At 60.8% G+C, this 11,836-nt stretch overlaps 1 protein-coding gene across 1 annotated transcript in view; it reads left to right on the top strand.

The window, feature by feature from the left end:
• Positions 1-4,239: 4,239 nt before the first annotated feature.
• LOC147970497 (uncharacterized) overlaps positions 4,240-11,836 on the top strand; it is a 44,651-nt gene continuing 37,054 nt past the window's right edge. Inside the window, exons 1-3 of the mRNA XM_087523464.1 lie at positions 4,240-4,703; positions 4,868-4,952; positions 5,104-5,413. Coding sequence (XP_087379590.1) covers positions 4,455-4,703; positions 4,868-4,952; positions 5,104-5,413 — 644 coding nt within the window. The 5' untranslated portion in view covers positions 4,240-4,454. The remainder of the gene's footprint in view (positions 4,704-4,867; positions 4,953-5,103; positions 5,414-11,836) is intronic.

Below are 11,836 nucleotides of genomic sequence, written 5' to 3'. Positions count from 1 at the left end.
TCTGGAGGAGGAGAGGCAGCTGCGGAAGAACGACGCCGCCAGCTACGGAGAGTTCGTGGCAGGCGAGAAGCTCTGGATCAGCCGCCTCGCCGATGTCACCGGCAGGATCACCACACAGCTGGCTACCATGGGGATGCCAAACGTGAGGTACGTCCTGGAGCCAAACGTGAGTCCTAATACCAGGCTGAATATGTACTTCGAGGGTGTTCTCGGGGCCCAGGAGCTGTTCCACTCCAACAGGGCAGCCTCTCTAGCCGAAGAGTCCCGGAGGCTTTGCTGGGGTGGCATGACCAAGGTCCTCACCAAGATAGCGTACTGGAACCCTGACACTGACTTCGAAGCTTCGCTGGATAGCTTGCCGGACGACATGGACCCCACGCCGCTCGAGGAGTGCATCGAGCCCGTCGTCGGCCGCATCGACGGAGTTCGGAGGGTACAAGGCCAGTGCCGGGACTAGGCACCCCATTTCTTATTCTCGCTGCAGGTTTATGACCAAGACAATTTTTATCTTTAGTTAGAACAGCAGCAACAAATGATGTAATATAACTCTGCAGTACTTTGGAAACAATGCATGTTATTTTCCTGTTCGCTCTCCCTTTGTATGTCCACCCTACGTTAATCGGGTAGGTTTGCCGGCGCTGAAACCCAGGCGGCGTCCTGAGGACGGATCCTCAATGGCCTGCCGGGCATGCTTGCTGCCGAGCATGCTTGCTGCCGAGCAAACCACCTCGCTGCTCTTGACGCGGCCGCTCGAGCTGTCGAGCTGTCGGGTGGTAGGTGCGACATATGCCAACGGGTGGCTTATCATTGTGGGAGCCAGTAAGACATCGTCGGTGCCTAGAAACAGGATAAGGCGAAGACATGCATGCCGGCGGATCTTACCCAGCTTCGGAGCTCTCCGTGGAGATAACACCCCTACTGCTTCTCTGCGGGGTCTCCGCATGATCACTAGATGAACAAGTAGCTACACAATGCTCCTTGAGCTGTTTGGTGGGAGGAGGAAGAAGGGCACGGCTAGCCTGCTTCTTCTCCTTGTGGGGTGTCTAGGACTAGCAGGGGGTCGAACCCTTTGCATGGGCGCCCCGGGGGGTTTATATAGGCCTACTCCCCGGGGGTACAATGGTAATCCGACTGGGCGTGGGGCCCAGCCGTCTGTGATGGCGCTCGCCGGCTTCCGCGCCGGCTGCTTTGGCCCGCCGACTGGTGGGTCCCGCCGGCTGCCAGCCCTTGGTTGACAGGCAGGCCCCACTGTCCAGGGCCTGGTCGGCGGCGGGTTACTGTGGCTCCATCTTGGTGACGTGGGCTTCGTCATGGTAGGCGCGGCTACAGTGCCGCCACCCGTCGGGCGATCGCTGTAGCCTCACCGCGTCTTGTCTCCTTAACGGGGCTTCTCCTTCGAGGGAGGCGGCAAGCCAGCTGCGGGGAGCCGGCTCTGTCTTGGGCCGACTGGTTGGAGGCGTGGCCGCCTTCGGGTGTCTCTCTACCCAAAGGGGCCCACCGTCTGTGGGCCGCGCTGGCGGCCCGTCATGGGTGACATCAGGGTCAACATGGCAACAGTGCCGTGCCGGACGGGTCATGGCTACTCCGTACGGCGCACTGTGCCAGGCGTGCTCCGGGATACGGGGGTGGCAGGCTTCACTGTAGCCACGCCCCGTCGCACCGCCGTTAGGTGGGTACAAACTTTGAGGGTACGGTCTCGACCGCTTTATGGGAGCCGGCTTCTTGGAGTCGGCCTTCTCGCGGCCGGCTTCTCGAAGTCGGCCCTCCCATGGCTTTCTTCATGAGGGCTAAAGTCGGACCGCCTTCCGAAAGCCGGCCTGGGTGGCAGCCAGCAAGGGGAAAGCGGCTCCATGTCTTGGATTCTTGAGAGCCGGACGGGTTCGTAATTTTTTCAGAAGGGTCAGGGGAAGTCGGCCAGGCTACCCATGGCTATTTACTCCGACAGTAGTCGCCGAAGCTGATCGAGCTCCGAGGCGGACAAAGGGACGAGAAGCTTGGTCAGCTTCCCATCCTGAAGAGCTGGCTTTGCGGGGTGTATGCCTACTTCAGAGAGCTCCGCGTCTTGCAGGTGGGAAAGGGGTCGACCTGCATGCTGACCGCGGGCCCTCCCGTGGCCACGTGGCAGTGAGATCCTGCCAGCGCACGCGTGCGACGGGACGCCGCCGCAGGCCCGGGCCCGCCACTCGCAGGCCTTGGTCCGAGCGCGGATCTTCCGTGGCCCACATGGGCCGCTCGCCTTCCCGCGGCGGTTTTATTTCGCCGTTAAGGCACAATAAGCGCGGGACATGGGGGAGTGGGCATGATCGATCCCCACGTTTCCCCACGCCGCGCCTCCTCGGCTCCGCCACGCGAGCCTATAAGTAGGGGGAGGAGGGGGAGCGACAGAGGTTCGCATGCTCTCACTCGCTCCGCTCCTTCTCGTCCTCGTTTCTTCCTCTCGTTGCCGCCGCAGCCTCCCGTCTCAGCACCGCCGCGCCTCCACATCGTCTCGCTCCCATTGCGCTATCAAGCTCGTGGGATGGCTCCAACGTCCATGATGATCACGTTGAATTCCTTCGCCAGACTCGGTGCCTGCCCGACGCCAACCTCATGCGGGTCCGCCTGGCGCCAGAGACGGAGGTCTCGCCGGCGCCGGGGGAGGGCGAGCAGGTCGTCTTCCGTTCGCACTTCCTGCGCGGCTTCGGCCTTCCGGCAAGCGGATTTCTGCGCTCCTTCCTCGAGTTCTACAACCTTCAGCCGCATCACCTTACGCCCCATGCGGTAATGCTACTGTCGGCCTTCGTCTCCCTCTGCGAAGGTTTCTTGGGGCTGCTCCCCACGCTGGAGCTCTGGGGGGAGTTCTTCCAGAGCAAACTTGGCACCATCGTCGTAGGCGTGCCCGCCCCCTGCGGGGCCTTCATCGCCATGAGGAGGGCGGGCGAGAACAACCCGTTCCCGCCCATCCCCCTGATCCAGTCGGTGAAGATCTGGCAGAAGTCATACTTCTACGTGAAGAATGTCGCCGAGCAAGGGGACCACGTCAACCTGCCGGCTTACGTAGCCGGCCCGCCGGCTGGGAGGCAGCCCTCATGGAGTTTCTGGTCCCGGTCGCTGTCTCAGGCCGGGAACGCCGCCGTCTCCCTGCTTCGGGTGATGATCCAGTCGGAAGGCCTAAGCGGGGCCGACTTGGTGGCCGCCTTCGTGGAGCGCCGGGTATCTCCTCTCCAAAGCCGGCCCCACATGATGTGCCAGATGAGCGGCCGCTTCGACCCAAGCCGGCTAAGCACCAGGGAGATGCCTCACGCGGAGGTATCGTATATGGTAAACTATATCTCCAACTGCAAGCTCGCCGAGGACTAGCGATACGGCAAGGCGCCGTATTCTCGCGCCAACCCTCCGCCCGTGGTAAGCTTTCTTTTCTTTCTTCTTTTCGTTGGTAGCCGCTTTATGATGGCCGGCTTCTGATCAGTCGGTTCTTCTTAGCAAAACCCCCTTCTCCCGCCGACGACCGGAGCAGCGGGGATAGAACACCAGTATGCCCCTGACCGCATGACAGATGACGTCGACGACCCGGACTTGGGGGCGGCCGCCATGGAAGACGCTGTCGTGGGGGACGACGCTGGGCCCGGGGGCTCAAGGCTCACCGCGAGCTTCGAGGACTGGCCGGACGATGCTGAAGCCGAAGTCGCCTTGCGTCGCCAGCCGGCGGCCGACCATCAGGGCGCGGGCTCGTCCATCGCGCCGGCTGCCGGTGGTGGCGCACAGAAGCACCGGGCCGCTTCAGGCCTCTTCGGCAGTCAGCCAAAGAAGTCCAAAGCCTCCACCGCGGCGACCAAGCGAGACGAGGCGGCTGCGAAAGCGGCCCGCTTCCGCAAGGCGGTGAAGCAGCCTCAGGCGGTCTCAGTGTAAGTCGTCAATTGCCTTGTCGCATGCTCTTCATCATTCTCTTCTTGTTGGAGCATTGTTCTTAATTTCTTCCGTTTGCTGGGCAGGGCGCCGCTTTCCCTTGAGCGTGGTCCGGGCGGCTACGTAGTTGGGCCGACTGGAGGTTCTTCAAGCTCCCGCCGCATGGACCCCCGCGCCGACCTCAGGGAGGCCACAGAGCGGAACGCCCGTGAAGCGCGGGAGGAGCACGAGGCGGCGGAGAAAGCTGCCGCCCAGGCGGCGAGGGAACAGGCCAACGCGGCAGCCAAGGCCCAGACGGAGGCGGCGACCGCGGAGCCGGAGGCGGTGGGTTCGCGCAACCAGCCGCCCCTGCTCGCCATTCCCCTCCGAGTCGTGGCCCCCGACACCCCTTTGCCCTTGGCGGAGGAGATCGTCCAAGACCCGCCGCTGATGGAGAGGGGGAGGACCCCGTGGCCTTTGCGCGGAGAGCGCCGCCAGCAGCGCCAACGGGAGCGGGCCAAGGCGGCCAATCGTCAGCAGCGCCGGAGGGGCCGACCGGGGGTGAGCCGGAGGACAGAGCCGGCCTTGAGATGCAGCCGGTGACGGGCCGACGCGCAGGGGGAGGCGCCGCTCCGCCGGAGTTGCGCCGAGTCGCGGGCGCAGGCCAGTCGGCGGAAGATCTGGAGGCGGCCAGCACTGCCACGTCCGAGTGGACTCCCAGCGGGGGGACCGGCGAGCTGAATGTGGCGGCTCAAGGGGTCCGGAGCCGGCTGCAAGCTCAGGCCGCCCTGCTGCAACAGTTCACCCAGGAGTTCCTATCGACGCGAGCCGCCATCCGGGTGAGTCCTTCATTCTTGGCCGCTTTTGATTTCTTGATTTCTTCCGTGGGGGCGCGTCAGCGCACCCACTGGGTGTAGTCCCCGAGATTCGGGCCGACTACTACGCAGTCGGGTCGGATCTTTCTCGACGGCTACCTTACTTTGCTTCTTGTCTGAACTTTCAGGAATATCACAACTCCCGTGCTGCCGCCTTCAACTCCCAGGCTCGGGAGTTGAGCCGGAGGACCGACGACCTGGCCGACAGCCGAAGTAAGTACTCGATCTTGTCTGTCTCCTGTGGGGGCGCGTCAGCGCACCCACTGGGTGTAGTCCCTGATATTCGGGCCGACTGCTGAGCAGTCGGGTCGGATCTTTCTTGACGACTCTTTCCTTATTGGTTTTTCTTTTTCTCTGTCTTCAGGGGCCAACGCCGACTTGAGGAAGGAGCTCGGCGAAGCGAAGGCCACCTTTCATACCAAGGACGCCGAGTACGCTGCCTTGGTCCAGGAACGTGATCGCCTGGTCAAGAAGCTGGCCGACCAAGAGAAGAGCCACAAGGCGGCCCTGCAGGAGGCGCAGGATAGCGAGGCCGCCCTGAAGGCAGAGTATGAGACCGAGGCGGCGAGCTGGGCTGAGACCCGGCGAGCACTGGATGAAGGCTTCGGCCGGATCAAGAACTTGATCGATGGTAAGCTGCCTTCCTCGCCCCTCTCCTGCCCCATGCCTCCTGGGTTTTGGCTTAACTTGTGTTGCTGCTTATTATTTGGTGCAGACTACTTCCCCGGCTACTCCGCCTTCGCCGCCCAAAGCATTGAGGCCCATCGCGAGGCGCGCCGTCAGGCGGGGGCCAACATCGCGCCGGATGCGAACTGGACGCTTGAGGAGCAGCCCTTGGCTGTCCAGGCGCGGTTGCAGCCAGCTCATCGGATGCTTCGCCGGCTACAACGTGCCGGGGTGCAAGTGTTGGACGCCCTCTAGCCCGGCGAGACGATCCCCCGCACCCCAAGCCGGACTGCTGACTGGCTGGAGGTCGCAGTCGGTCGCTTTGAGGCTTGGAAGGCGTCGGCGGCCCGCCTCGGAGCCGGGCGGGCATTGGAGTTCGTTCGGGCTTGGTACCCAGGGCTGAGCCTCGACCAGCTGCGCACTTGGCAGATGGAGGCCGACGCGGAGCTGGAGGAGGTGAGGCCGGCTATCGCCCAGCGGGCTTCGACGATCGCCGAGTGCACTGACATCAGCGTTTTCGCACCCGAAATCGATGATGACGGTGTTGCTCAGCCGAAGGAGTGGTTCGGGCTGAACCCGGCGGGGGGTGAGGACTCAGCGGAGGAGATTGCCTCCAGCGACGAGGGTGAGGATGACGAAGAGGAGGACGGCGAAGACGTCGAGCCGGCTGGTGGAATAACTGGCCGAACTCAGGCCGACCGTGCCTCCAGCAACGAGGCGCGTGGAAGCGCGCCCTCTGCGGGAGGTGGTGACCAAGCCGAAGTTCGCCAGCCGGCCGCTCCTTCAGCCGGCACGACCGTCTCCACCAACCAGCCCGGCTCGTCGGTCGCTCCGCCAACTTGACCTGCCGTCTTTATCTTTCCTGCTTGTTGTCTTTTGAACAATCTTCATTAAGTTTTCGCAGTTCCACCCACTGGGGGTCTATCCAAACTATGTTGAATGCTGGCCTCTCGGAGGTCTTTTATGTAAATATTGTTATGTGCATGTTCGGTTTCCATTCGCGTATGCTTTTTATCCTTAGGCCTTTTCCTTTGCCGCCTTCCCTCTTTGGGGAGGCAAGTACTTGAGCTTTCTTGGATTGAAGTGAAGTGAATGGAAACCGGCCGGCCGGCTACTCTGGTAGCCAGTCGGTGGTGGGAGAAAAACTGGCTTTTGTTATATTAGTCTGTTAGTCCCTAGCCGTTTTTCATGTGGGCGCCTGTTCCTGCCTTTAACTCTTGCCAGCCGGACAGCCGGTTCTTCGAACCGTGACTTTTGGCAAGAGAAGGCTTGGGAGCCGGCACACTACTTGTCTGACTGCGGGTAGGACTTCTAATATAACTCCAGTCGGCCAGTCCCCGAGCCGACTAGTCGAACCCGGTGCCGGACGGAACAAGTAAATGAAATGACAAGGTCATAAGCATGATACTTTTCATTCATAAATAAGGGATGGCAGTCCCCGAGCCCTCCTCGGGGGGCCTATTGTCTCGTACTTAATAAAAAAGTTAGCGTGATACATACTGCATTTCAACTGTAAAATCTTCGAAGGAGGTTGGCGTTCCATGGTCGTTCCGACTCCTTGCCGGAGTCGTCTCTCTTGCGTGCCTTTGGCTTCTGTGCATCGATCAGGTAGTAGGAGTCGTTGCCTAGAGCTCTGCTGATGACGAAGGGGCCTTCCCAAGGGGCCGAGAGTTTGTGCTGGCCGGCTGTTCGCTGGATCAGCCGGAGCAGAAGATCGCCCTCTTGGAAAGATCTTGGCCTGACCTTCCGGCTGTGGTAGCGGCGCAAACCCTGCTCGTAGATGGCCGACCGGCTGAGGGCTAACAGCCGGCTTTCTTCTAGCAGGTCGACGCCATCTTCTCGTGCTTCCTTGGCCTCCGCTTCCGTGTACATGGTTACTCGAGGCGAGTCGAACTCGATGTCAGTTGGGATGACCGCCTCGGCACCATACACAAGGAATAAAGGGGTGAAGCCGGTTGACTTGTTTGGTGTAGTGCGCAGACTCCAGAGGACAGCCGGCAGCTCATCGAGCCAACAGCCGGCTGAGCGCTCCAGAGGTACGACCAGTCGGGGCTTGATGCCGGAGAGGATGAGGCCGTTGGCTCGCTCGACCTGGCCGTTTGACTGCGGGTGGGCGACGGATGCTAAGTCCAGCCGGATACCTTGGGCTGCGCAGAAACGTGCCAAGGCTCCTTTGGCAAAATTCGTGCCATTGTCGGTGATGATGCTGTGTGGCACGCCGTACCGAGTTGTTATGTCTGCGATGAACGTCACAGCAGTCGGCCCATTCAACTTCTTGATCGGCTTTGCCTCAATCCACTTGGTGAATTTGTCCACGGCGACGAGCAAATGCGTCATGCCGCCGCGCGCCGTCTTGAATGGTCCCACCATGTCCAGTCCCCAAACGGTGAAGGGCCAAGTGAGGGGAATGGTCTTGAGTGCCGAAGCCGGCATCTGTTGCTTGGAGCTGAAGAGTTGGCACCCCTTGCAATGTTTAACTAATTCTTTGGCGTCATCCAAAGCAGTCGGCCAGAAGAAACCATGGCGGAAGGCTTTGGCGACAAGTGATCTTGAGGCCGCATGGTGGCCGCATTCTCCTTGGTGAATGTCTCTGAGGATTGCAATGCCCTTATCTTACTCGACGCACCGTTGGAGGATTCCAGTGACACTGCGCTTGACTAGTTCTCTGTTGACGATTGTGTATGCTCCGGCTCGACGTTGGACTTGTCTTGCTTCTGTTTTGCCAGCCGGCAGATCTTGGTTTACTAGGAAGTTGAGGATAGACTGAGCCCATGACGGAGCCGCGACTTCTTCTACTGCCAATGTGGCTACTGCCACCAGGGTGGGGCGGGCTGGGTGGTGAGATGCTGGAGTCGGCCGCCGGCTGTTGTGCTGGTGCAGTCCCCGGGCCGGCTACCGCAGTCCCCGAGCCGGGTGTGGCAGTCCCCGAGTCGGTTGCCGAAGTCCCCGGCCGGCTGCGGAGTCTCGGGTTTGCCTGCTTGGTTCCTCGAGCCGGACCCGGCCGCATCGAGGTCAGGCGGCATGAAGATGGAGTCGGACTCTGGAGACGGCTTGATAGATGGCTTGAGGAGGCGTTGTAGAGCAACGCCGGTGGGTATTGCTTGCTGAGTAGAGCCTATTCGAGCCAGGGCATCGGCTGGCTCGTTGTCGGCTCGCGGTACGTGGAGGAACTCGCATCCTTCAAAGTATCCGCTGAGTTGTTGGACCAGGAAGCGGTAGCTCGCCATATTTGCGTCCTTGGCGTCCCAGTCGCCGGATGATTGCTGGACCACCAGGTCCGAGTCGCCATAACATAGGATCCAGCGAATGCCAAGTTCTTTGGCAAGCCAGAGCCCGTGTATGAGCGCCTCGTACTCGGCCACGTTGTTGGAAGCGGCAAAGTGGATCTGTAGCGTGTATCTGAGCTTGTCGCCTTTGGGAGAGGTAAGGACGACGCCGGCTCCCAAGCCGGTGCGCATCTTGGACCCGTCGAACTGCATGCGCTAATGGCTGGAGTCGGGAGCCGGCGGTAGGTACTGGGTCTCGGCCCAGTCGACGAGGAAGTCGGCCAGTGCTTGGGACTTGATGGCGGTGCGGGGCTGGTAGAAGATCGTGTAGGGGGCCAGCTCGATGGCCCATTTCGCCACCCGGCCGGATGCGTCCCGGCTGCCTATGATCTCGGCCAGCGGGGCGGTGCATACGACCGTGACGGGATGCTCTTGAAAGTAGGGCTTCATCTTCTTGGCGGTGAAGTACACGCCGTAACACATCTTCTGGTAGTGCGGGTAGTTCTGCTTTGAGGCGGACAGCACCTCACTCAAATAATACACCGGCCTCTGGACCGGCTGGGCTCGGCCTTCTTCTAGGCGTTGGACTACGATGAAGGTGCTGACCACCCGGCTGGTTGCGGCGATGTAGAGGAGCATGGGCTCTTTCTCAGTCGGCGCCGCTAGAACGGGCGGCGTAGCCAGCATCTTCTTCAGCTCGTGAAAAGCTTGGTCAGCCTGGTCGTTCCACTCGAAGTGAGTGCTCTTCTTCATGAGGCGGTAGAGGGGGAGAGCTTTCTCTCCAAGCCGGCTGGTGAAGCGGTTCAAGGAGGCCAAGCACCCGGTGAACTTTTGAATGTCTCAAAGCTTGGTGGGGATCGCCATTCTCTCGATGGCCTTCATCTTCACCGGGTTGCATTCGATGCCGCGTTCGGAGACCAGGAAGCCTAGGAGCTGGCCGGCTGGCACTACGAACACGCATTTCTCGGGGTTGAGCTTGATTTGGAACCGGCGTAGGTTCTCAAACATTTCCTTGAGGTCTCCCAGCAAGGTGCCGCGCTTCTCCGTCTTCACCACGATGTCGTCCACATAAACGTGAGCGTTTCTGCCGAGCTGCTTGAGGAGGCACTTCTGCATGCAACGCTGAAAAGTGGCACCGGCATTTCTCAAGCCGAATGTCATAGTCAGGTAGCAGAAGGCTCCAAATGGCGTGATGAAGGCGGTCTTCAGGCGGTCATCCGGATCCAGCTTTATCTGGTGATATCCTGAGTAAGCATCCAAGAAGCTCAAAAGCTCGCATCCGACTGTGGAGTCTATCAGTTGGTCAATCCTTGGCAGGGCAAAGGGGTCTTTGGGGCAGGCCTTGTTGAGGCTTGTGTAGTCTATGCACATGCGCCACTTGTTGTTCTTCTTCAGCACAAGGACCGGGTTGGCGAGCCACTCTGGAAAGAAAACTTCCATAATAAAGCCGGCTGCCAGAAGCCGGGCTATCTCCTCCCCTACAATCCTGCGTTTCTCCTCCGACAGTCGGCGAAGGGGTTGTTTGAATGGCTTTGCGTCTTCTCGAACGTGTAGTTTGTGCTCGGCGAATTTCCTCGGAACACCCGGCATGTCCTTGGGGGACCATGCAAAGATGTCCCGATTCTCACGGAGGAAATCGGCGAGCTCGCCTTCCTATTTCCTGTTCAGGTTTGCCCCGATGACGACAAACCTCTCTGGATGCTCGGGGTCAAGAGGTATCTTCTTCATCTCCTTGGCCGACTGGAAAGATCCTTGAGCATCATGCTCCTTGGGGTCGGGGGACACGGCCGACTGCTTGCCGGCTATGGCCACGACTCGGTCCAGCATCTTCTTTTCTTCGGCAATCACAAGGGACTCGGCCAGCCGGCTGCTGGCTGCTGCGCACTCAGAGGACTTCTTGTAATCGCCGGCTACGGTGATGACGCCTTTGGTGCTTGGTATTTTCATCTTGAGGTATGCATAGTGGGGAACTGCCATGAATTTGGCCAAGGCAGGTCGGCCAAGCAATACATGGTAAGGGCTTTCCAGGCCCACCACTTCAAACCAGATCGCCTCCCGGCGGAAATGCTCCTTGTCCCCGAAAAGTACATCAATCTTGATCTTGCCAATGGGGGCGCAGGACAGGCCGAGTACGATGCCATGAAACACTGTCCGAGTAGGCATGAGCAGCTTCGTCTTGACGTTTAGCTTCTCCAGGGTGTCACGGTACAGGATGTTGATGCTGCTCCCGCCGTCTATCAACACACGGGAGAAGCGGGCAGCGCGTCTGTCTGTCGCCAGGGTGGCTTCCAAGACCAACGCATAAGAGCCGGGAGACGGCATCACCTCTGGATGGTCGGCCCGGCTCCACCTGATGGGCTTTTCTGACCAATGCATGTGTCCGGCGGGGTTGGCAGCGACCACACTGACTTCCTGGTGCTCTCGACGCCTACTGCGCCGGTCTTCGGGCTGGCTCATAAAGACGATGTAGGTTGCTTGCTCGTCGGGGAACTCGTCGTGCACGGCTCCGACTGCGGCCGAGCGGCCGGAGGCGGCGGGGCCAGAGGCGGCGGGCCGGCAGGCGGAGGCGCCACGAGCCCCTCGCCTTTAGAGATTCGGGTGAGCCAATGGCACTTCCAGTTTGTGTGGTTGGACGGCTTCGCGCCGCTGTGGAACTTGCACGGGGCGTCGAGAGTTTGCTCGTAGGAGAAGGCCGGCTGCCAAGCCAGCCTGCCGCCCTTGGGCTTCTTGGGCGCGGGTCGCCCTTCAGGCGGCGTGTCTTCAACTGTGGCCACCTGCCGACTTGCGAGAGGCGGCGCGGGGCCCTTGCGCTTGTGGTCGTTTGAGTGTGGGCGTCGGCCGGAATCCCCAGCCGACGTCTTGGGCGCCGGGTTAAGTACTTTCCCGGACGCGTCTACCCGAAGCTCAGTCTTCATCGAGGAGTCGGCGGTGGCGTACTTGTCCTCTATGTCCAGAAGCTCGTCGAGGGTAGTCGGCTCGTCGCAGAGGAGCTTGTGTTTGAGGAGGGTGCCTTCTTGGCATCCGGCCCTGAAGTATTCTATGGCTTGCACCTCGTGCACCCCTTCGCAAGAGTTGCGGAGCTCGGCCCAACGCGTGAGGTTGTCGCGAGTGGACTCGGCAGGGCCTTGTACGCACAAGGGGAGCTGTCTGGGCTTGGGAGCCCGC

The sequence above is a fragment of the Triticum urartu genome, chromosome 5A (assembly GCF_056163025.1).
Source record: "Triticum urartu cultivar PI428250 chromosome 5A, HENAU_Tu73, whole genome shotgun sequence".
In the NCBI taxonomy this organism is placed as follows: domain Eukaryota; kingdom Viridiplantae; phylum Streptophyta; class Magnoliopsida; order Poales; family Poaceae; genus Triticum; species Triticum urartu.
Note: the sequence above shows the minus strand (reverse complement) of the source record. Positions and strands in the feature narration are given on the sequence as shown.